Raw genomic sequence first — 26,746 nt, 5'->3', positions numbered from 1 at the left:
AGTCTTGCTTGAGCAAGAGACCAAGAGGTCACATACTTCTCATCCTCAGATTCAGGAAGACCCCCAACTGCACATGCGCAGAGACCCCTCTGGGTCAGAAAGGGAGGGGGCTCCAGACCATAATAAGTCTAGATAACATTCCCACCATGCCTCGCTTTGGAGTCCATCTTGGCCAAAAGATGCACACGCTGATCCGGGAGAGCCCTGGGTCAGGTCAGGTAAGAAAGGTGAAACAACATATTGGCCAAGGGAGAACAAAGACCTGGGAGAACAAAGACCTGGAAGAACTGCCTCTGCCCCTCTCTGGTGTGCTCCTCATTGAGGGGGACTCCCACACCCTCACTCCTCTTTTGTGTGTGTATTACTGCTTTGCTTCTCCCTTAGATAAACAGATACATTCTCTGTGTGCTCTATTTTTTTTTTTTTTTTGGTCTTTTCTAAGGCTGCACCTGCAGCATATGGAGGTTCCCAGGCTAGGGGTCCAGTCAGAGCTGTAGCCACTGGCCTACGCCACAGCAACGGGGGATCCTTAACCCATTGAGCAGGGCCAGGGACTGGACCCAAAACCTCATGGTTCCTAGTCAGATTCATTAACCACTGAGCCATGATGGGAACTCCCGTACTGCCTTTCTAACAATAAACTTTGTACCTGTTTTTACAGCCTTTACTTCCTTGACACATTCTTGCTTTCATCAAGGGGGCAAGAACCAGAGCAATTCTGCTTTTAGCCTCTAGCTAAGCTAGTGTGTAGGATTCTTGGCTTTCACTCAGGCTGCCCAGGTTCAATTCTTGGGCAGAGAATTTAGATCTCACTTCAAGCCATCACTCACTGCTGTCTCTGAGATCACTTCAACCCAGCAATTATACTCTTAAGGATTTATTATAGAGAACTACTTGTATATGCATATTTATCATAGCAGTGTCTGTTATAGACAATGACTAGGAAACATCAATTTCCCAACAATAACTTGTTGAATAAATACATTGGGGTATCTCTACCCTACATGATATTATTCAGCTGATTTAAAAAAGGATAAAGATTAGTATGCATTCATATGGAAAATCCTTCCAGTCATATGATAAATTAAAAAAAATGAAAATATTTTATTAGAAAAGATTCTATAAAACTGTACTTTTAAAAATCTTTTATAATAACACATTACCTATTATCTCTGTCATTATCCAAGTACAATTAATTTCATTTAAGTTAACTTAGAAGTCAGTTCCACACATGTGCCTGTGGCATGGCCAATTCCACACATTTCTCAGGATTTAAAAAAATTTTAGTAATTTGGCGAAGACCACATATACATATATGACAGCATCTTCCTTCCAGCTGTACCCTCTGATTTTTAAAAATTCCTATTTAAACTTTTGTTTCCCCCAAGGACCACAAAATGCGTTTTCAATGAAAAGGAAGTTGGCAGAACATCAATTTGATCCCAGTTCTTTAGCTGATACTGTATTTCAGGACAGCTCTGCTTTGAAAATAAAGGGGAGTTTTCCCTTATCCAGGCAAGGGTACCTGAAGATCTTATACTTTAAACAATGAAAAGAGGGAGGAAAGAGCATGTTTTGATCATCCAATCTGCTCTCTCAATAATCTTCTGTCATTCCTGTATCATCTGGATGGGACACACCACCGCTGCCTCCTTCCTAACAAGCTACTGACTAGCATGTAATTTATTAGCCTTTAGGATGACAACTTCAGGTAATAGAGTCAGGACCCCCATTTCAAAGCCCCCCCCCCCATTTCAGCTCAGTACTGGCCTGTTCACTTTCCTTCCTATCTGTGTCTCTGTTTCTCTCCCTCCCTCCCTCCCAGTGTCATCCTTATCACAAACCCGACACTGTGTTCACCTTGGCTTCTCTCCCAGCTGCCTGCCAGCAGTTGCCAGCAGCGAGCAGGAAGCTGGAAGCCCGCTCCCTCCGCCGGCACGGAGCAGAGCCCAGCACAGGGCACCTACCCGTGTTTCTGGCTGTGATCTTGGAACCATGTCTCAGCAGACGGACAAACACGTCGCTTTTGCAATGGTTCACCAGCTGCAGACGGAGACCCCTCCGAGTCTGGATCTTGACCAAGCATTTTGCCATACTGGTTCTTCAATCCCCCTCTGCCTCCTCTGCCGGTCACGGCCAGGGGCAGCTACCACCAGCCATAGTGGCTTTGACCTTTCACTAACTGTCCATTCTGTTTTAAAGGACCGAGGCAGGGCCCACTGAATGAATCAAATGTCAGGCTCCTAATGCAGCCAACAGAAATAACTCAGGAGGGATCAGCATGGGGCCTGAGGAGGGAGGGGGAATGCTATTTTTAAACTCTCCAATCTCTCTCCTAACAAACAATGAAATAATATGCATTATCTGGACCCTAGCCTCTTTAAAACCATCCAGGCCAGAAGACCCCAGCCGTACAGTGTCCTGAGAATGAATCTCTTTCCCCCCAGATAAAACAACAACTAAGCAACGCTGATGTGGAGAAACCACCCACCTTAATTTCTTTTAAAAAATATTTGTCTTTATAACATTCTAGAGCAGTGCTGTCCTCAAAATATAATGCAAGCCACACTTAAAATGCATTTGAGGAGTTCCTGTCATGGCACAGCAGAAACGAATCTGACCAGGAATCTTGAGGTTGTGGTTCGATCCCTGGCCTCACTCACTGGGTTAAGGGATCTGGCATTTCTATGAGCTGTGGTGTAGGTTGCAGATGTGGCTCAGATCTCACGTTGCTGTGGCTGTGGCATAGGCTGGCAGCTGTAGCTCTGATTTGACCCCTAGCCTGGGAACCTCCGTATGCCACAGGTGCAGCCCTAAAAAGCAAAAAAAGAAAGCATTTGAAAAGTTGCAGTAAATAAAATTAATTTTAATGATGTGTTTTATTTAAAGCCAAGATATGGAGAGTAGTATTTCATTATCTAACAATGTCAATAAAATTATTTAGGTACTTTTTTGGCACTAACTCTTCAAAGTTGATGTGCATTTGCACCCTTACAGCACATCTTAATGCAGAACGGTCACGTTTCCAGCACTCAGCTGCCACGTGGGGCTGCAAACCTGACAGCACAGCTCTGGACAAGGTGCCAAGCTCCTCAAAGCGTTATCTCTGTGTTTATGAGGCACTAAAATTTTATCCATTTTTATAGAGAAGAAAACAACATCCTAGAGAGGGTAACAACATCCAGGAGGAGAACTGCTAGTGCCCCCACCTCTAACCTCATATATATATATCTGTATCTCTCTCTCTATATATTTTTTTTCTTCTTTTTAGGGCCATACCTGTAGTATATGGTAGTTCCCAGGCTAGTGATCAATTTGGAGCTGCAGCTGCTGGCCTGTTCCACAGTCACAGCTATGCTAGATCTGAGCCACAGCTGGTGGCAATGATGGATCCTTAACCCACTGAGCAAGGCCAGGGATTGAACCTGCATCCTCATGGCTACTAGTCAGGTTCTTAACCTGCTGAACCACAGTGGGAACTCCTAACCTCATATGTTTTAAATTCAGGATCCAAATGTTACATTCTCTCTCTCTCAGGACATTGAAAGTCCTGCACTTGTATATCCGAGGCACACAAGGAGCTTGCATCCCAGAGTACGTGCTCAGGGAGCAACATGTTTTCAACTTTTTAGGACATCCAATATTTGAAAGAATTTCAACCACTAATAACTGTGCCCAGTATACTATGGTTCAGCTATATTCCTTTGCTGATGATGTTTTTCTCACTCTCATTTTTAGAAGAAAAAAAAGTTTTTTTCCTCACACTATCTCATCATGTATGCATGCATTTTTCTACTTTAAATAGCTACTGAAGGCAAAAGATCATTTTCTAATAAAAATATTCTTTTTTCCTCTCCTGACAAAATAAAGCATATATTCAGGGCAGTCCACTGAAATTCTGCATTGTCATCTTCACTGTGGGAGTATAAATTGATTTAGCATTTTTGGAAAGAAGTTTAGCAAAAGATATTGAGTTTGATAGGTGTGATATTTGTTGACTCCTAAATTCCAAGTTTTAGGAATTTAGCCCGAGGAGATAATGAGAAATGTTGACAAATTTTGGACAAAGATTTTCTTTATAGAGTATTGTTTATTATAGCAAAAATTTTTAAAGTCAATATAAATTTCCAGTGGGAAAATGATTAACTACATGTGATGGAATACTGTGCATCTATTATAATGTATGTTTAGGAGTTTATTGATGTGGGAGAAAGCTTGCAATATGTTGATTAGTGGAAAAAGAAATTTATATAAGCCATATGACTTCAACTATGTAAAGATGTACATTACAGACCAGACTATAAATCTTGAAAGGGGAGCAAGGTAGCACTCAGCTGTGCACTGTGTGCTGAGGTCAATTCTAGAGACTTTCCAGGGGGTGCTCTCTCCCTGCTCACAGGTTATCAGATCCAGGTACAGTAGGGCAGGTCCTGTACTCACAGGAGTTAGACCATTTGCAAACCTGACACTTGAAAGGAAGAGACCCCTAAAAAGTCACAAAATCTTCACCCTTTTTGCAATTCCCCTTGTGATATAATTCTGAAGAGACTCCCCATATATGAAAGGTACAAGGAGTTCCTGTTGTGGCTCAGCAGGTTAAGACCCTGACTAGTATCGATGAGGAAGGGGGTTCAATCCCTGGCCTCGCTCAGTGGGTTAAGGATCCAGCCTTGCTGTGAGCTGTGGTGTAGGTTGCAGATGCAACTCAGATCCCGAGTGACTGTGGCTGTGGCATAGGCTGGGAGCTGCAGCTCTGATTGGACCCCTAGCCTGGGAACTTCTGTATGTTGCAGGTGCAGCCCTAAAAATAAATAAATAAACACATAAATAAAGAAAGATACGCTACACGGAGGTGGGGCCCTGTGGTAGGTAGTATCTGCTACATCCTCCCTCACTAGCCACCGACAGGGCAGATTGTGAGGATTCTGACGAACAAATCAGAAAATCCCCATCCCAGATGAATGAAAGCTGTGCAGTAACACAGGTGAGGGATTTTTCAAAGGTAACATGGACTCATTTACTGGCAGTAGATCCAGGCTCAGATATTGAGAAAAACTCCCATTGCCTAATTGGAGGGGACATGGAGGAATCTGTTTCCTCATTATGAGAAGTTAAGACAACATGATATGACCTGATAGCACCTTCTACATAAACAGCCCTTTTCCAAATAAAAACAGAAAGCAAGAAAAACGCCTGAAATGAAACCACCACCATACTTTACTCGTGTTCTTTTCCATCAAAAGAATGATTCTCCATTCATTCCCAAGCTTCAAATCTCACTATAGTTTTGAAGTGTCTCCTTCTTTCCTTTTATTAACTGCAACTAGTAATATTTTGCATTTGTGCATTTAAATGGTTCCCCTTTCTTTAACTTGTTCTTACTCTTAATGCTCCTTTTCAGAGATCTTATGTAGATTCTGTCACCCTGGTTCTTCTGGAGACCTTCAGCTTTCATCCAGCGGCATCGCCTTCCCTGTTGTTCTAGCCATTTCCCTCTGCCTTTTCGCCTCTTCCCAAAGGTGTGGCCACATTTCAAAGGGAAGAAGCAAAGGGAAGCAGGGAGGATGAGTCAACACAAGGATTCTGGGAGAAACTTCACTGGAGGTTTGGTCTTACTCGCATGGCGCTTATAGAAAAATATAAACAGCAGGGAGTTCCCGTCATGGCTCAGTGGTTAATGAACCCAACTAGGAACCATGAGGTTGCGGGTTTGATCCCTGGCCTCGCTCAGTGGGTTAAGGATCCAGCATTGTCATGAGTGTGGTGTAGGTCGCAGATTCGGCTTGGATCCCGCGTTGCTGTGGCTGTGGCATAGGTGGGCAGCTACAGCTCCGATTGGACCCCTAGCCCAGGAACCTCCATATGCCTCGGGTACAGCCCTAAAAAGACAAAAGACAAAAGACCAAAAAAAAAAAAAATCAATAGCAGAAGTTTGGCTGCCTTTGAACACCCTTCCTGTTTAGATTCATCTGTTTGACTGAAGAATGTGTGTCTGGGCAGTGACAAGAGGCTCAAGAAAGCAGCAGATATAGGTGAAGAGAGGAAGCAATTTTCCACAATGAGATGCCAGAAACACTATGTCAGGCAGAAGCCACAGCAGAGTAAGAGGGTTCAATGATAAGAGCTGTTCACGGGTCTGGATTTCATGTCCACTTCGGAGACAAACTTCCTGATACAGATTCAGGGCAAGGAAACAAGCTTATCTCTGCTCTGTGGGTGATGGGAGCTACTGGACAACTTGGGGCCCTGGTACATTTGAAAATGGACACAATATTTCTCCCGTGAATGATAGGATAGGGAAGTGAGATCCTGCATATCAAGTGCCTAATGTAGAGCTGGCTCCCAGTTAGTGAACTAGAACTTAGTAATTAGAGAAATCAAGGTTTAAAACACAAGCACTGGGTTCTAATTCTGGCTGCCTCATTTATCCCCAAGCTCCATTCTCACAGCTATAAAATGAGTGTAGCAAAGGCAGTACCCACCTCCCAGGGCTGTTGTGAGGATTTTTTTTTGGGGGGGGGGGTCTTTTCAGAGCCATGCCCATGGCATGTGGAGGTTCCGAGGCTCAGGGTCGAATCAGAGCTGTAGCTGCTGGCCTATGCCACAGCCACAGCAATGCCAGATCTGAGCCATGTCTGCAACCTACTCATGGCAACGTCTGATCCTTAACCCACTGAGTGAGGCCAGGGATTGAACCTGTGTCCTCATGGATGCTAGTCAGATTCATTTCCACTGAGCCACAATGGGAACTCCCTGTTGTGAGGATTAATGAAGGCAATCCACAAGGCATGTTCAGATCAGTACCTGGCACAGGAATTATTGAAGAAACACTAGTGGGGTTTTTTTGTTGTTTTTTTGTAACACATGTTCACTTCTTTCTTTCCCTTACTCAATAGAAAAACAGGATTTTTTTTTTTTTTTTGTCTTTTAGGGCCAAACCCCTGGCATATGGAAGTTCCCAGGCCAGGGGTTGAACTGGAGCTGTAGCTGCTGGCCTACGCCATAGTCACAGCAACATAGGATCTGAGCCACGTCTGTGACCCATATCACAGCTCATGGCAACGCCAGATCCTTAACCCACTAAGTGAGGCCAGAGATCGAATCCACATCCTCTGTGGATACTAGTCAGGTTCATTACCACTGAGCCACAATGGCAACTCCCGACAATGAGAATTTTAAATAATCTGGGTTTTCTTATTTCTTTTAACCTTCTGTCTCAAACACGTCTAGTTCCGCACATAGTAGGGAAGCAGAATTGCTAATTGCTAAATTTACCTGACCAGCCCTTTAATCTTGGGAAAGTTACATAAGCTTATTTGAAATGCGGTTTTCTGCCTATAAAACAGTACAGATGTTGGCACTTAGTTGATATGTAGTAGGCACAATAGATGCTATTTATTATCACATTCTCAATATCATGTACCTTATTAGCTGTTTTCATAACAGATTTCACAGGTGTAGTGGATTTGGCCATTGTTAAAATAGTTATAGAGAGTCACCGAAATTTTAGTTAACTGCTAACTCCAATTAGAAAGATAGGGAGTTCCCATTGTGGCTCAGCAGTAACGAACCCGACTAACATCCATGAAGACATGGGTTTGATCCCTGGCCTCACCCAGGTGGGTTAAGGATCTGGTGTTGCTGTGAGCTGTGGTGTAGGTCGAAGACACGGCTCGGATCTCGAGTTGCTGTGGCTGTGGTGTAGGCCGGCAGCTGCAGCTCCGATTCAACCTCTATCCTGGGAACTTCCATATGCTGCAAGTGTGGCCCTAAAAAATAAAAAAAAAAAAAGATAATAAAAAGTTACTGAATATATTAAATATTCTTTGTAATAAATTTATTCAGTAAATATCAATTAAGAATCCTTGGCACTAACACATACCTTAGAGACCTTTTCTAATATTTTATTAACATAAAATATTAAAATGATATACATATTTTGATAATATATTTGTGATATGATAGGTCTACTCTTGGGTGAAGAGTAAGGAGAAATGGAGGCAGTTCCTAGCACCACCAAGTGACAGGGCTGTTATGGCCAGGTCATTGGTATTAATTCCATGTCCTCCTTTGTAAAGTGAAGCCACATTATCTGTCCTATCCATTTCAAAAAATGCTCATGAATCTCAAGTTATGATAACTCACATGAAAAAAAACTTAAAATGTATGAGATGCTTTGGCATTTCAGATAGTCATCCTCTTCTTGTTCCTCTTATCAGATGAAGCACTCAGTGAGTGTTTCCTCCCAGTGAAATGAGAGCACAGCTCAGCGGGGCCAGGTGTCACCATGGAGTGGTGGGAGAAAGGCCAGCAAAACCTTCCTGAGGAATTATAGCTGCAGACAGAATAGAATTCAAACAGCACAGCTGGGCTCCCCTTAACACCACTGTGGAGAAAGAGAATGCACTTCACAGGAACTCCGGGGCCCTAGAGGATGCTAGCGTAAGGGCTCATCCATCTGTTTCTCTGACCATGATTAGGGAAACATGATAACAGATAAACACTCTTATGCCATACACTGACAAGTATGGCATCTCTAAGCCAGGCCGGAGGACGATGGCAGGAGGGGCAGGGCGGGGAGTCAGAGTGTCACTGGGCCCTCTCTCTGTCTGCTTGGGTCACTGGTGAGGATTTCTAAACAGACAAAAAGACCAAAGACTAAGACAGACAGCATCAGGAAAGAATACCATCAGACACTTTCTGTGCTCATGTCCTGCCTCCCTGTCTTGTTCTTGTGTTTTTGTTTGTTTTTGTTTTTAGGGCCATACTTGCAACCTGTAGCATATGGAAGTTCCTAGGCTAGGAGGCGAATTGGAGCTGCAGCTGGTGGCCTATGCCACAGCAACACAGATCTGAGCTGCATCTGTGACCTCTACCTCAGCTCAAGGCAGCAATGCTGGATCTTTAACCCACTGAGTGAGGCCAAGGATTGAACCCACATCCTCACAGATCCTAGTCAGGTTCTTAACCCACTGAGCCACAATGGGAACTCTTGCCTGTTTTGTTTTGTACCAGCCGTTCAGTGTCAATATCTTTGAAAATAAATCTTAGGTGACTGTATCATTATTATTATTATTATTAAAAAAGTACCTGTCTAAGAAAGTGGAGAACTACCAGAAGTTAGGAAATGGGTGAAGGAGATCCTAACAGTTCCTTGAAATGCAACAGCCCAATTGCTACTGACATTTGCTCTATTTCCTACCAGACCCACAGAAGCTGTAAGTTCAGATGGGTTGCAAATATAGTTAAAATATTTACCAGTTGGTGAAGCTTAGAAAAGCCATAAGTGAGTATAAAATTTTAACCTCGGAGCCTAAAATGCCAACATGTTGTACTACATATCATTCTGTGTGATGCTTTGAACTAAAAATTTTAAAACTAAATTTTTTCTTTAGGATCTGATGTTCTGTGTGCCATTTACCAAGAGCTGAGTAGGCCCCAGTCTGCCCCTGCTCTCCACTCCCCCCTTCCCTGACAGCATCCATGAAGGGCTGCTTTCAAAGATGCTCCCTGAGCACAGACAAGCCTGCATCCACCAACTTGATGGCTAGCGCCTTTGGTGAGCTAAGCACTGGCCTGGATGCTTGCAATACAGCCAAGTGTAAGACTGATTCTGGTCTGGGCCCATCCTGGAGGGATGCACAGATGTGCAACAAGTAAGCCAACAAATAGACAAGATAAAATGAGCACTAAGATGGGAATAAAAGGATGTCATCATTATCCATAACTTGGCAGGAGTAGGCTTTGGAGCTGAAGCTTCAGATGGAGCCACTGGGGTAAGACCATCTCGTAATGTATTACTAGTATGCATTGTGCTTATTCTGAGTTCTCAGTGGAAGCATATTAGAACTCTGAATTTTGTGTTTTACTCCATAATATGACTTATAGTTAATCTTAGGGCATAGGGTCAGGAACAGAAAAGTCGGCTAGAGTGGCTCTTCTTCCATGCCATCCTTCCTTTAATGAGCAGATTCCAGGCACTGTGAAGGGAGGAGTGCCCATTTAGACCAGACATGTAAACTGATGATTAGAGGATTTTAAGAATCAACTGTAAGTGGTGCCTCCAGGGGAACAGACAACAGGGTGGTGATTACTGGGGGGCGGGGGCGAGGGAATGGAGAGATATTTCTCAAAGGGTACAAACTTCCAGTTATTGGATTAACAAGATCTGGGGATCTGATTCCAGCATGGTTATTACAGCTAATAACACAGTATTATATACTTGAATGTTGCTAAGAAAGTAAGTTAAATAGTCTCACCACAGCAAAGAAATGATAATTACATGGATGGAAATGTTAGCCCACTCTATGGTGATAATCATTTGGTATCATATAAATGTATCAAATCGAAACATCATATACCTTAAACTTACACAGTGTAATGTGTAATCGTATCTCAATAAAGCTAAAAAAGAAGAATCAATGTAAGAATGAAAGAGAAGGAAATCATTAGTACTGTCTTTGGAGTCAGAGACATGTCATAGAGGAGGAGCCACTGGGTAAATCAGTATGGCTTCAGCAGGTGGAGCAAAGGAACCAGCAGAGAGGAGCCAGCCTGGGCATGTGGTGCTGGAGGGGGAGCTGCATCACAGAAGGATGAGAGGGTCAGGCAGGACAAAAGGAGGACAATGAGACTGGAGAGTGGATAAGACTGTGAGGGGCCATGAACACTTTGTGGGGCTGGACTCTGTTTCATAGTCAGTGGAAAGGTTCTAAAAGCTACTTCAGGAAGTTCCCATTGTGGCTCAGTTGGTTACGGACTACTGAGGATGCGTCCCATGAAGATGCAGGTTCGATCCCTGGCCAAGCTCAGTGGGTTAAGGATCCAGCATTGCTATGAGCTGTGGTGTAGGTCACAGACGTGGCTTGATCTGGCATTGCTGTGGCTGTGGTGTAGTGGTACAGTGGTGCAGTGGCAGCTTCAATTTGACCCCTGGCCTGACAACTTCCATATGCTGCAGGTGTGGCCTGAAAAAGCAAAACAAAAAAATAAAGCAACAACAACTGAAAAAAACTACTTCAAACAAGAGTGGCTGCTCCAGCAGGGAGGATCAATAAGGAAGATATTGCGGTGTTCCCAGAAAGAGAAGTGGGGACCTGAAATGAAGCTATGGCAGCAGGCTGAAGAGCCAGGGCAGATGCCAGAGCTACTGCTGGGATGGACTTGACTGTGGTGGCCGAGTGGATGTGGGGTATGGGAGGGGTATCAAGGCAAGGATGGCTTCCAGGTTTCTGGTGGGGGCAACTTCATGGATGGCACTGTCATTAACCAAGTCAGAGCAGGAGCAGCTTGGAAACTGGGATTGGATGAAAGAAGAGAACTTGAGTGTAGTTGTAAGCCCATTAAATCTGATGTGTTCCCAGTGAGCTGTTGTGTGGCATCCAAGTGGAGGTGGCCAATAAGCAACTGAAAGTATAGGGTGCTTGTGTGGGGCTGAGCACTAATAAAAGGAGGCTAGTCCAAGAGAAACAGAGAGGAGGTCAGGCTCACCCTTGTCAGTGAAAACACTGCACCTGGAATCCTATCTCCTTATTATTATTATTTTGTAGTCTTTTGTCTTTTTAGGCTCGCACCTGCGGCATATGGAGGTTCCCAGGCTAGGGGTCTAATTGGAGCTGTTGCTGCCGACCTACACCATAGCCACAGCATGGTGGATCTGAGCCACATCTGCAGCCTACACCACAGCTCACAGCAACACCAGATCCTTAACCAATTGAGCGAGGCCAGGGACAGAACCCACGACCTCATGGTTCCTATCGGATTCATTTCTGCTACACCAAGACAGGAACTCCCCTATCTCCTTGTTCTGAGTTCAGTGGTCTCTCTAGTTCCAAACACCAGAGAAGAGCAAGCTCTACTGTCTTCCATCTCTGATAAGATAGTGTTTTAAATTAGCATTAGCTGATAGGCTTCTCCTTCATCAATGCTCATAAAAGTCCTGGAAGCCTTTTCTTGATCCTCAGCCCAGAGAGCAAACCTAACCAACCCAACAATGAGACAGTGACCACAAACAACTTAACCATAAGTCCCACAAACCATTCTCTAGGACAGAAAGACCTTCCCTACCTGCACATGAACCAGTTATGCAAAGGCCCTAAGGTGGCAATGAGCTCAGACCAGTGTGGTAGGAACACAGAGATTTAAGAGGGGGGCAGGAGGAAATGGTCTAAGGGTGGATAGGGGGCCAAGGCCAGAGTGAGGAGGTCAGATTTGAACATAACTAGATCTGAGTTCCATTTATTAAAGATCAGTCTGGGGTGCTCTGTGGAAAACAAGGGTGGGAGCAGGGGATAGTGTAGAAGCAGAAAGATTGCTATCTCCTAAGGAAGACAAGAGTTGCTGCAGCTGGAGTGGGGCAGTGGCAATGATTCTGGGGAATATTTGAAAGCTTAAAGTGAAAATGATTTGCTGACAGATTTGGCAGTTTTGTATCTTATGACACCACTGGGCAGTGGGAGATGTTTAAGCAGAGAATATGAGAATTTAAAATCAGACTTGGAAGCTCAGGAACAAGACAAGGATGTCCACCCTCACCACTTTTATTCAGCATAGTTTTGGAAGTCCTAGCCACTGCAGTCTGAGAAGAAAAGGAAATAAAAGGAATCCAAATTGGAAAGGAAGAAGTAAAACTATCACTGTTTGCAGATAACATGATACTACACATAGAAAATCCTGAAGACGCTACTAGAAAAATGTTATTGCTCACCAATGAATTTGGTAAAGTTGCAGATACAAAATTAATACATAGAAATGTATTGCATTTTGATATACTAACAATGAGAGATCAGGAAGAGAAATTAGGGAAATGATCCCATTTACCATCACAACAAAATAAAATAAAATAAAATACCTAGGAATGAACCTACCTAAAGAGACAAAAGACCTACTCTGAAAACTATAAGACACTGATGAAAGAAATCAAAGATAACACAAACAGATGGAAAGATATATTATGCTCTTGGATTAGAAGAATCAATATTGTCAAAATAACTATACTACCAAAGGCAATCTACAGATCAATGCAATCCCTATCAAATTACCAAGGGCATTTTTTACAGAAGTAGAACAAAAAAATTTTTTAATTTGTATGGAAAAACAAGACCCCAAATAGCCAGAGCAATCCTGAGAAAGCAAAATGGAGCTGGAGGAATGAGGCTCCCTGACCTCAGACTGTACTACAAGCTGCAGTTGTCAAAATAGTATGGTACTGGCACAAAAAACCAGATATACAGATCAATGGAACAGGATAGAAAGGCCAGAAATAAACCTGCACACTTATGGTCAACTAATCTATGACAAAGAAAGCAAGAATATACAATAGAGAAAAGACAATTTCTTCAATAATTGCTGCTGGGAAAACTGAACAACCACATGTAAAAGAATGACATTAGAATACTCTAGCAGCATACAAAAAACTAAACTCAAAATGGATTAAAGATCTAAATATAAGACCAGATACTATAAAACTCTTAGAGGAAAACAGGCTAAACACTCTCTGACATAAACCGCAGCAGTATCTTCTCAGATCCACCTTGCAGAGTAATGAAAATAAAAACAAAAATAAATGGGACCTAATTAAAGTTTTTGCACAGCAAAGCAAACCGTCAACAAAATGAAAAGCAACCCACAGAATGGGAGAAAGTCATTGTAAATGATTTTCTCAAGGACTCAATCTCCAAAATATACAAACACCTCCTGCAGCTCAATATAAAAAACCCCAAACAACCCAATCAAAAAATGGGCAAGAAGACCTAAATAGACATTTCTCCAAATAATACATATAGATGGCCAAAAACCACATGAGAGGATGCTTAACATCACTAATTATTAGAGAAATGCAAATCAAAACTACAATGAGGTACCATCTCACACCGATGAGAATGGCCATCATGAAAAAGTCTACAAACGATAAATGCTGGTGAGGGTGTGGAGAAAGGGAATCCTCTTACACTGTTGGTGGGAATGTACATTGGTACAACCACTATGGAAAACAGTATGGAGGTCCCTTAAACAACAGAAAATAAAATTACCATATTATCCAGCAACTCTACTCCTGGGCACCTATCTAGAGAAAACCATAATTCAAAAAGATACATGTACTCCAATGTTCATTGCAGCATTATTTACAATAGCCAAGACATAGAAGCAACCTCAGTGTTCATGGACAGAGGAATGGATAAAGACAATGGAATATTACTCAGCCATAAAAAGAATGAAATGATGCCATTTGTAGCAAAGTGGATGGATTTAGAGATTATCATACTAAGTCAGACAGTGAAAGAAAACATCATGTGATATCACTTGTATGTGGAATGTAAAGTAAAAAGTATACAAATTAAATAATTTGCAGAACAGAAACAGACTCAAACTTTAAGAAATTATTTTTACTAAAGGAGAGGTGGAGGGGAGGGATGGACTGGGGGTTGGGATTGGCATACGCACACTGAGGTATATGGAATGACTGGCCAATAGAGACGCGCTGTATAACACAGGGAACTCTACCCAATATTCTATGATAATCTATGTGGGAAAAGAATCTGAAAAAGAATGGATGCATGTACATGTATAACTGAATCGCTTTGTTGTACAGCCGAAATGATCACAATAGTGTCAATCAACTATACTTCAGTAAAACTTTAAAAAATGAAAAAATATAAAGCCTGGACCCCACATCAGAATCCTTTTCAGTACAGTGTTGCAACCAGCCATAGATCATTGACTAGGTTTAGCACTGAAGTTGAACCCATCATTGCTCTAGGCCAAGATCCAGTACAGGACCAGTGGTGCTTAGCAGTGACTCTCTATGAGTCCATAATAAAGCCAGAAAAGTATAGATAATGTATTAGTTTTTCCCAAAGACACATTCACCTATTTAAAGACTGCTCATCATTCTGAGATTATGTACTTCCTATATCTTAGGGTGTTATATATCCTTTCTCTTAGGAATTGAGGATGATAATATATAGTAGTTTTGGTGTTTGAAATTCCTTTTAAAATATTGTTGATCCATGTTCACTAAACTTATGTGGAAATCGTTTCACAATATATGTAAGTCAAGTCATTATGCCGGACACCTTAAACTTATACAGGGCTATACATCAATTACATCTCAAACTAAAAATTTTTTTTAAAAAATTTTAAAGAACAAAAAAAGTAAAAAGTAAAAATAAATAAAATCTGACCTGGGGTTCCCTGGTGGCCTAGTGGTTAAGGATCTGACATTGTCACTGCTGTGGCTTAGGTCACTGCTGTGGCATGCTTCACTATCTGGCCTGGGAATTCCTGCATGTTGAGAGCATAGTTAAAAAAAAAAAAAAGACTCCTCTACTGAGAATGAAGCCAGTGCTGGGCAAAAGTCTGCTCTGGGAAGGAATGGAGCATGGCCCTGAGAGACATAAGACAGGAAGGAAGCTCCATGCAGACTGTCAACCAACAGAGCAGGGGTCCAGAATATGGTATAGCCCAAGAGAGAGGGTATTCAAGGACCTGGAGAGAGTGCCCAGTACACCACCAGGGCAGAGATTCAGGAAGGGAGCAAGGCTGGCATGTGGACCAGGAGAATACCAGGCAGAACAATAGAGTGAGCAGGACTCAAAGCCTGAGACAAGGGGCCAGGCTTCCGCTTATTCTTCTCTCCCTCCTACCCACCCCCTAAGGGTTGACCCCTGGAGTCAGGGGTGGGGCTAAGCCTGTATTTAGAGGTCAAGTGATGCAGCTGCAGCAGAGGGGCTCAGGCAGGGACTAACCAGCCCATAGATGACAAGGGCTACTCTTTTTTTTTTGAATATGGATACTCCTTCCTATAATGGCAAAATCCAGTCTGTGTTCAGACTATCAAGTGGGTCATCCTGAAAACCCTATTTATTTCTCTGTCAGCTGGAGCATCTGCCCATTTTCACATTTTTTTTTTTTTTTTATGCTGACGTGGAGATTGGGGGGTTTAAAAGATTCCAAATTGGACTTGTCTTCTAGGAGGAGACATTAAAGGATGTAAGGGCTCTTTCAAGTAAAGAAGCATTCATTTTATATTCCCTTTTAAACTAGCTGCTATTAATTTTCAATTTTATGCTGGAAGTTTGCAACTTACAAAAAAAAAAAGAAAAAAGGAAAAATTCAACCCTGCTTTTCTAGCTCAGTGTGTCACATGCTTACTGTTTCATTAACCACATTTTAAAAGATGTTTATACCTTTTGTCTTCAGACTTAAGGAGGCGTGATCCCAAAGCACACAATTAAGAGCAGCAGGAATGTGGGAGGAGGATTATGAAAGGACGGTCAGAGTGCGGAGGAAACTTAGAAACCGCCTCACCTTGCTTTACAAAAGAGGAAGTAAGATCCAGGTACCCAGCATGTTCCAGAGAAGAAGTAAATGTTTATTGAATGAATGAATGAACCCCTTTATCTCTACGTGCTCTTCCCACCACCAGAGAATCTGTGTCCTGTGTGCAGTCAGAAAATAGAGTCTGGCACTCATGTAAATCGGGGATGCGGGACCACAATGGAACACTTCAATGAGGGTGACACAGCACCTACCAGAAAGCTTGGCAAAGGCCTGCACTGCGCTTGGGTGACTCACCCTGGTTTACCAGCATGAAAGACTGAAAGCATGTCAAACGGCATGTCGCCACCGTAACTGGAGCAGAGAGACCTCACATCTATTTTAGGAATCTGGAGTTTTGGCATGAACAGGGATTTCAGAGTTTCAAAAACATACCCCACCTTTTCTTGGTAGACTCATCTGGAAGATCTAGAGCAGCTCTAGCCAAACCTTTTGGGGCGAGTAAATATGTTTGCTCATACCTATGATAAAATGTGTATTTACTTATACATTGGGTACATGTACAGCTATCTTGCTATGTAGTATAAATTGGGTATGTGTACAGCTACTTGATACATTATAAGACCTATGCAGTAGAAATTTTATGAGGTGATACAAGTAAAATACCAAGAGAAGTCTGAATAGTTATTTCCTCCACCCCTCCAATAGTTATTGTGTAAACCCATCATTGTGTAAAGCCATGGTCTGGAGGCCATGGCTCTGGAGCCCCCAATTCACCATCAGCCAAACCAAGAGGGAGGCTCCACAGCTCTGTAGATGGCACTGGAGGTGACCCAGTGGATACACCCAATGTCCAGCCTGTGTCAACTGACTAGAGCCTCTTTCCTACCAGCACACACTGTCCCAACCCTTTCTTTTCTTTTTTCTTTTTTTCTTTTTAGGGCTGTACCCACGGCATATGGAGGTTCCCGGCTAGGGGTCTAATCAGAGCTACAGTTGCCTACACCACAGCCACAGCAACGTGGGATCCAGGCCACATCTGCAACCTACCTCAGCTCACGGCAACACCAGATCCTTAACCCACTGATCAAGGCCAGGGATCAAACCCGCTACCTCATGGTTCCTAGTCGGATAGGTTTCCGCTGCACTATGACAGGAACTCCTGCCCAACCCTTTCTTTCACATAATTGGCACTGGGTCTTAACAGAAGAAAGGGGGGAGGAGGGAGGGTCTGTGAGCTCCCACCTCAATGTCGGCCTGGGTACCACAGAAAACATTCACTTGACACTCACTACCAGCCCGCTAACAAAAAAACACTAGAAAATAGAGGCCCATGCTGCCTGAGGAATGCATCTAAAACCCAGAAGATTATAGCCTCTGCTTCTAATGACAGTGGTTTAGCGATATCTTCACTTATCCACTCCTGTGGTTTCTTGGGGATGTGGTGGGAATGTTTTCTTGTCCAAGTGCCAGAGTAGAATGTCTTCCTGCTCCCAGATCACACTCTGGCTGTCACAGCTGCTCACGCCGACACTCTCTCCTGGCTCACAGCCCAACCCTCAAGGACCATGACCAGATTACTTCATAGGACACTTGACTGACATCTTTTTTTTTCACCCCAGTGGAATCCTTTAAGGCAATTAATTATCCATACTTAAGTGCAGCAGCAGGGTGCCAACCTGAGTAGGAGCAGTGATTTGGGGAGCTCCAAACTGAATTGCCTTCACTAACAGGACAAAGATTCTCAACCCAGACTCTGAGTAATGAGAACTAGGCCCAGAGTGAGCCCATTCCTTATTTAACGAATTCAGCTGTAAAATCAGAACCTGATTCCCAGAGGGGGGAGAGCCTTCCTGCGTGAAGCCTGTTTGCCTGGCAGCCCAGCTCTACAAGGAATCATGTTCCATGTGGTACATGCTGTCAACAGCCTTCCTGCAAGGGGAGGGGATGCTCCCCACTATACTGCTGTCTTGAGGGGTCCCTGGGTCCTGGCAGGCTTTGACTGAAGACCACATGCTCAAACCCTGCCCTGAATATGCACTGGCTCGTCTCACTGGACCACAGAGGTTGCCTCTATTTATTCAGGATAAGGCGTCTCTTTTGATAATTTGATGTAATTGAAAAATAAATGGAGTTCCCTAGTTCATGGTTCTGTTCTCACAAGAAGTTGGGCCATTTGAGATGTGTTGGATGCCACTGAAGACCCCTGGGCCCAGAATTTGACAAGGACCTGATCCTAACCCTGGTCCTCACCCAGCTATGTGACTCTGGACAAACTGTGCCCTCCCCCTGAATTTTCGCATTTGTAGATGCCAAGGTGTGCTTGATCAACGAGCAGCAGACCTTCTCTCTAAAGGCCCAGGTAGTACCTTAGAGGCTTTGTGGGCCATGAGGTAAAATCACGGGTATTATGTTGGTACTTTTGTAATCATTTAAAACGTAACCATTAGCTCTTAGGCCGGGGCAGGGGAGGCGGGGGGAATGCGGTGTGCCAGCCATCAGTCGGTGTGCCAACCCTTGTGCTATTACATTCTTAAAATTCCTGTTAACCCTGAAAACTATGAAAAATATTCCTGTCCCCAGGTGCCCATTCTCACTGTGAATGACCTCAAACCATAGTCCTTGAATTTGACCCTGACATTAAGCAAAAGAATTGAAGAATTTAGAACGAGAAAGCATTTGAGTGGTGCTCAAGTCCTGTCTTCTTATCTTAGAGATGAGGCATATGAGGCTCCCAGAGTTAGGCTCTCCTCTGTGGTCACCCAGCTGCCCAGTGGACAAACTTGGAGCAGGCCTTGTATTTCCCCACTGGTTCAAGGCATTTGTGCAGAAACCAAGTAGCTACCTGGAAGCATTGCTGTGTTTATGCTGAAGAATACAGTATCTCATAAAATGGACAATTTATCAGAATTCGTCAACTTCAGAACTGAAAGGATGCATACTGTCACATCATATGAGATAAAATACAAAAGCCTTGCAAAATAAAAAATGCTAAAATTGCATCAGGAACAAGGCATTTAGCTTCTTTCCAGCAGTGCACATACTTTAAATTTCAAAGATTTCTTTCAAGTGATACAAACTTCTTATGAGTACATAAGTTGTCAGTAAATACCAGAAACCAAAGTTCCAAAGATGAAACAAATGCCAAAGAAAAGCACAAAAGGGGAAGATGAAAGCTTTGAAGAGCTGGCAGACCTAAATCTGCAGAGCGAGCTCAGGCCTCTATTTCTTCCCCTGAGTTGCTCTTGGCATCTCCTACCCCAAGGGAGTAGGATTCAACTTCCTGAATTCAACAAATGTGATAACAAATTCTGAAGTTTGGCTCTGCTAATCTGATACTGCAATTATAAATAGAACCAGAAGCTGACCTCTGTTCCATGGAGGCTCCTAGTTCCTATGGAAGAAGGTTTGGCTGCTGTATGCCTGTCAGCAGCAGGAGACCAAGGGCGCCATAAAATGAAAAAGTTTGGGAGAGCCCAAACCTACACAATGCCCAAAAGGTGCTGAAAATAGCGCTTTGTGCGAGTTCTTTCTAATTCAGGATAGTAACCCACATTCATGTTAAGTATGCTCCCAGTTCATTGTTGGACCTATAGTTCAATTTACGATGCGTTTTCATGCACCCATGTTTTCAACATTAAGCAGACAAAGCAGGAATTTAAAAAGCTGTGCACACAGGATGACTGAAATGGCATTATAATGCATAGGGAAGAAAATTGTGAACACGTGAACATCGATTGCCTCTAGGAGGTAGGGAATCTGGGGAGTGATTTGGTTTTTTGCTTCTTTATGCTTACTTGTATTTTCTAGATTTTCTAGAAGATGATGAATTAGTTTTATCATAGGAAATACAAACATAGGGACAAGAGTAATTACAGCTGATGCTAATTGGTCTGCTGTCACCAAGTGGCGGTAACCACAAGGGGAAAGGTGGTTCCACAGGACTTATAACAGCTCCTACTGTTTGATAAAACATGATCTAAAAGACATTTCAGAAGGTCCGGAGCATCACTCCTAACGCACATCCTGACATATCCTAAGCCGAAAGGAAGGAATTAATACTTAGCACATGGGGGAAAATGGCATAGAAGAGAGACACCCTGATAAGAGGGTAAATCTGTTTGAGCCATGGCCACGGAACTCCATGAAGGAAGAAAAGAGGGAGAAGAATTTTTATATTAGAAAAGCAGGGAGAGGACCAGACTCTTGGAGTCAGTGTAACCATGGCAGCCTTGGGCTATTAGAGACTCACCCAGTGAAGGGATTGGAGCAACTGTGTAGGGTATGAAAGGCTCTGCCTGGTATGGTATAGAAAGACCTGCACCATGTGAAGAACACAGTTGGCCCCACAGGTCACCTGTTAAGTATCAGGGTGGAGTGGGGTTGGGTTACAAGTATGGCATGCTTGATGGATGAGAACTATACTCATTTTCTATGTTCAAAATGCCTTCACAGATTCATATACAGATGCTCGAATTTCAGTGATGCCAGCTTAAGTCATCTATGGTTAGGGCGAGACACTGGACATTGCCCCTTAAACATCCCCCCAGTGCCCCCTGCCCCCACATAGCCACGTCTGTGACACACACATTCACGTGCGTGCACACACACACACACAGACATACACAGGCTGACAGGGGCAAGTGCTAAAGGGTGGCTTGGGAGAGTTAGTTTTACCCCCCTACTTAATTCCCATCTATTCTTTTTTATTATTATTACTATTATTATTATTATTATTTTGTCTTTTTAGGGCCACACCTGCAGCATATGGAGGTTCCTAGGATAGGGGTCGAATCAGAGCTGTAGCCACCAGCCTACGCCACAGCCACGGCAACGCCAAATCTGAGTCGAGTCTGTGACCTACACCACAGCTCACAGGAACACTGGATCCTTAACCCACTGAGCAAGGCCAGGGATTGAACCTGTGTCTTCATGGATGCTAGTCAGATTCATTTCCGCTGAGCCACAATGGGAACTCCAGTTCCCATCTGTTCTTTACAAACATTTTCTCAATCACATGCAAAGGCAGTTTTAAGCTACCCTGAAGCCAAGCACATTGCCACCCCAAGATACTCTCTTATGGAAAGTTTGGTGTGTGCACCATGCTTCTGTTTTGCCAGTAGGAAGATGTCAAATAGTTTCAACTCTTTTTTTTTTTTCTCAGCTGCCGCACCTGTGGCATGTGGAAGTTCCCAGGCCAGGGACCAAACCTGAACTACAGCAGTTACCCATGCTACTGCAATGATAATGCTGGACCCTTAACCCGCTGAGCTACAACTCCTCAATTCTTACTTAGTTGTGTCTACCAAGGAGAAGAAAGTGTGGCTTCCCACCTATTTAATTATGCCGGCCTGTACCATCACTCTGGTGGACAAGGATGACCTTCACTGAGCATCACTAATTTCCAGGTATCACACCTCACATGATCCATGCCATTCCCCTTCTCTCCCAAAATCTGTCTTTCCCTTAATGAAAAATGCACCCCACCAATAAAACATGCAAGCATTTTGCTGCCTGCACTATAGGGACCCTATTCCAGTTTGCATGTGAATTTATTCCAATTAATCCGTCCTGAAAATGTCATTTTCACTTAGAAAAATTCCCACTCTTAATTCTTCTCCCCAAATTTTCATAAACTTCGAGTGGCAGTTTTCAAATGGTTTGCCATTTTCATCTAAAGTTTTCCACAGCACTAATCTATGTGGATCCTGTTCCTGAGCAACTTTGGGGTAACATTGAAAAAAACCTTTCCTGTTGCCCAGTGGTGCCTAGGAACTGATTTTGTTTTTTCCCTACCTAGCTACCGCCAACCTCAGAGCTAATCCTCCAGCTGTCATTTGGGTGGACGGGGTTATATGTTCTCCCAGAATGCCAATGAGCTAATCTGGGGATGGATCCTCTCTCCAGCTGTCTTTGAGAATCCAGAAGTTCCAGGAAGTATAGAAAGAGACTATCAGACAAATGGGTGGTCAAGACCCCTGAGAGTCATCATGACAGCAGAGATGTCACCATCATAAATTCATATGAGATAAGGCGCCAGGACTCTCCCATGACCCCTCCCAGAGATGGTGTCCCCAAGGGTCAGGATTAAACCCTTCTCTCTTCTCTCAACCTGATCTTTTACTAATTCCCAATCAGAAAACTCTTAATAGGGCTCACACTGCCAACCTTGACCTGTTTAGGGATCCAGTTTATGAAAGTATGATTTGAAAGTCCCCCAAACAAGAATCTGAGCCATGATATAGAGATGGGGAGTGAAAACATCAAAGGTATCAGAGAGGGGAGAGCCTCCTCACCTGCATGCTTGTGTCTCTCACAAGCATCCTATCTTAGTAAATCTATTTCTGGACTTAAATAAAAGGTATCAGAGGAGTTCCCATCATAGCTCAGTGGAAACAAATCTGACTAGTATCCATGAGGACGTGGGTTCGATCCCTGGCCTCACTCAGTGGGTTAAGGATCTGGTGTTGCCATGAGCTTTGGTGCAGGTCACAGATGTGGCTTGGATCTGGCATTGCTCTGGCTGTGGTGTAGGCTGGTGGCTACAGCTCCATTTAGAGCCCTAGCCTGGGAACATCCATATGCCGCCAGTGCGGCCCTAAAAAAAAAAAAGAAGAAGGTATCAGAGATGTCTGCATCTCCACTCCATGTCTGAGGATCATGGAAGCACCTCACTCTTCCAATGGCTAATATTTAAATGAAATCATTTTTACCATCAACACCCCCCCCACCCCCGTGTTGCTGACATGCCACTTAAGCCTTCCTGTGTCTCAAAATAGGTTCAAAGAGGCTGAGATCTTCTTGCACTGGAATTCTCAGAGACAAGGACAGCAACTGGACAGAAATCTATAGGCTTCTGACCTGCCAGACAAGCAGTGACCCTGTCTCAACAACTATGCTGCTTATCAGCTAGAATCCACAGCCTTCTCCCTGTCCTGCTCTCTGCCTCAGTCCAGCCCTTGTTTTTCTTTTTTTTAATTAAATTATAGTTGATTTACAATGTTCTAACAATTTCTGCTATATAGCAAAGTGACCCATTCATATATATATGTATATATATGCAAATATTTATACATATATTTACATTCTTTTCCTCACATTTTCCTTCATCATGTTCCATCACAAGTGGCTATAGTTCCCTGCGCTGTACAGCAGGATCTCATTGCTTATCCATTCCAAATGCAATAGTTTGCATCTATTAACCCCAAACTCCCAGTCTATCCCACTCCCTCCCCCTCCCTCCAACTGCAAGTCTGTTCTCCATGTCCATGAGTTTTTTTTTCTGTAGATAGGTTCATTTGTGCCACATAATTAGATTCCATGATATCATACGGTATTTGTCTTTCTCTTTCTGACTTACTTCACTTAGTGTGAGAGCCTCCAGTTCCATTCATGTTGCTGCAAATGGCATTATTTTGTTCTTTTTATGGCTGAATAATATTCCAATGTGTATATATACCACATCTTCTTAATCCATTCATCTGCTGATGGACATTTAGGTTGTTTCTGTGTCTTGGCTATTGTGAATAGTGCTGCTATGATATACAGATGGCCAACAGACACATTAAAAAATATTCAACATCACTAATTGTTAGGGAAATGCAAAACTACTATGAGGTACCACCTCACACCAGTCAGAATGGCTATCATTAGAAGTCAACAAAGAACAAATGCTGGAGAGGGTGTGGAGGAAAAGGAACTCTCCTTCACTGTTGGTGGGAATGTACGTTGGTACAACCACTATGGAAAATGGTATAGAGGTACCTTAGAAAACTAAATGTGGACTACCATATGTCCCAGCGATCTCACTCCTGGGTATATATCCATACGAAACTTTCACTGAAAAAGATACAGCCCTTGTTTTTCTATTGGCTGAGCTATTGCAATAGCTCCTGTGTGCTCTCTATGCCTCCAACCCATAATTCTCATCCAGAGAAACATTTTTGGTTGGTGAGACTGGTGGGATAATCCTGGCATTTTCTGGGTAGAAGCCAGGGATTCTGCTAAACATCATACAAAGCACTAGTCAGACTCTACCAGAACTATCCAGTTCAGTAGTCCATAGTACTGAGATTGGAAAACACTGCTCCAGGTGTTCCCATTGTGGCTTAGCAGGTTAAGGACCCAACATAGTCTCCATGAGGATGCATGTTCCATCCCTGGCCTTACTCAGTGGGTTAAGGATCTGGCATTGCCACAAGCTATGGCATAAGTTGCAGATGTGGCTCAGGTTTGGTGTTGCCCTGGCTGCGGTGTAGGCCAGCAGCTGCAGCTCCAATTTGACCCCTATCCTGGGAACTTCCATATGCCTCAGGTGTGGCCATAAAGAACAAAGGAAAGAAAAACACTGCTCCAGCCATACCCACCTCTCATCTGTCTCTCACACACACAAGGGATACAAAACACAATTCCAGATCTATGCTTGAAATCCTCCAGTGCCTCCCAGCTGCCCTTGGGTGAAATCTACCCACTCCACCAAGTTCTGTGAGACCCATCATGATCTGCTCCTTCCCTAACTTTCTGCCTCACCTTTCATTCTTCATCAGACCCCTCTCCCTGGAAGCCACCCAAGCATCCAATGTAAGGAGACTAGACCACCCACAGCTCCCTCTGCCTGTCAGTCGCACCCATTCATTCCTTTGCCCCCAGTTTTATGTCATACACTCTGATAAGGCTGAAGGGGAACAAGATGCCCTCCAGGCAGCTTGAGCTGCTGATGTCTCGGGAAGCACAAAGAAAAGTGAGCATGAAATTCAATCGGCAGAAGTATAATCTAATCATAACCTCTGTGATCCACTCGCTGTCTTCTCAATAGTCTGTGAGCCTCCAGGGAAAAAAGAGTCTCTTCATCCTTAAAACACAGAAACTCGTATAGCTAAGTGTCGTCTACTAGTTGTACATCAGGTCTTTGCCATGGGTGTTGTATTGAAGAAGGAGTGAATTCCTAATTTCTTTCCGTTTGGCTCTTGCTCAGTCATAAAAAGTGCCAAAACATCAAAATACAAGGATGAAACTAAATTCATCACACTGGATCTTCTCAGAAAGAGATCACATAGATTGCCTATGCACAAAGGAGACATCTTTGCCAAAAGCTATATTCTCTGCCTTTTTTAGTTTTATTTATCAGAGATATAGCAGTCTATAAAATAATCTATGAATCCCTATGGAATATCTAGACCCCATTGCCTGATACTTGAAGGTAAGACACATGAAGAAGAATTTGACTCTAAAATAGTAACTGAGATCAAAAGGTATCAAGAACACAGCTGTACTGATTGTGAGAATCATAACTTTGAATTTTGATTCAGTCTAAGATGATTCTGCTGTTTTCTCTAGATTGGCAAGTTCCTTCTACCTACTGGACATTTAACAATTCTGTTGTCTCTACTTTGCTTCCTTTTTTAAAAAGTCTGTTTTTTATTAAAAAACTTAAAAAAAAATGTTTTTTTGACCATACCCACAGTATACGAAAGTTCCTGGGCCAAGGATCGAACCCATGCCACAGCCATAACCAGAGCTACACCAGTGATGATACCAGGTCCTCAACCTACTGAGCCATGAGGGAACTCCTACTTCTTTTCCTTTTTAAGTTGAGTCTATATCCTGGAAGTTGTTATGATTTGTCTGAGTTTCAAAACCCACAAAGATGCTCCAAAAGGGGACAGTTCTAGAAAAGAGAATTTTATTAGATATTTTTAGAGCTATTTGGGACTTTTTAAGAAAGAGACCTATCAGTTTGACTTTACAGCTGGTAAAAGAATTTCAGATTCATTTTAAAAATAGCTGGAAGAATTGAAAAGCTGGCCTATGGATTCCTATCACATGTCATGGGAATTTTAAATTTTATTGCAGTTAATTATAATGCATGTATCTCTTGTCCACACAGCTGTCATGTTCATGACAAGGTTAGATTTAGCACTGGAACCGCATTGTAGAAAATGGAGCAAAATGGAAGTTTCTAATTGAATGGAATGAAGGGTGCAGAGGAAAGCCTGCCTGGGAATCCCTGCACAGCTGGGGGGCTCTCAGGGCATCAGTGGCCTGGCTTCCATATTCCGCACAGTAACTGGCCCGCCAGCCTTTAGTCCCATCTAGGCTTCAATCTCTGCAGACAAAGCACAGTCCCTTCTCTCCTCCTTTTCTCCACTAGCCACACCCTCCTTCATTCAACCTTGGGCTAAACCCGACCTCCAGAAAAAGTGATTTCTACTCAAACCAATATTCCAGACCAAGGGGAGGAAGCCCAGAAAATCACTGGTGATCAGTAACAAAAGCTGCTTTTGTTGCGCTTGAGAAATATACCAAAACAGAGAAGGTACTGAAAAATGTCGATAAGCCACATGGACCCCAGGACTCTTGGGCTAAGAAAATTAATTTAGCATAGAGTTGACAGAGTTAGTTTTTGAGACAGCATCAGGGCCATTATAACATCGAACCGAACTTTCTGTAATGATGGAAATATTCTTGG

General features: G+C 43.1%; 1 protein-coding gene across 4 annotated transcripts in view; it reads right to left on the bottom strand.

Moving 5' to 3' along the window:
* Positions 1-26,746, bottom strand: part of FRMD3 (FERM domain containing 3) — a 320,699-nt gene that overhangs the window by 28,711 nt on the left and 265,242 nt on the right. The window contains exon 1 of one of the 4 annotated variants that reach the window (XM_047754942.1): positions 1,968-2,247. The exons of the other annotated variants lie outside the window; for them this stretch is intronic. Coding sequence (XP_047610898.1) covers positions 1,968-2,094 — 127 coding nt within the window. The 5' untranslated portion in view covers positions 2,095-2,247. Of the gene's footprint in view, positions 1-1,967; positions 2,248-26,746 lie in introns of those variants that run through there. 4 annotated transcript variants of the gene reach the window in all.

The sequence above is a fragment of the Phacochoerus africanus genome, chromosome 12 (genome assembly GCF_016906955.1).
Source record: "Phacochoerus africanus isolate WHEZ1 chromosome 12, ROS_Pafr_v1, whole genome shotgun sequence".
In the NCBI taxonomy this organism is placed as follows: domain Eukaryota; kingdom Metazoa; phylum Chordata; class Mammalia; order Artiodactyla; family Suidae; genus Phacochoerus; species Phacochoerus africanus.
The sequence above is the reverse complement of the archived record's forward strand: the minus strand, read 5'-3'. Positions and strand labels throughout refer to the sequence as shown.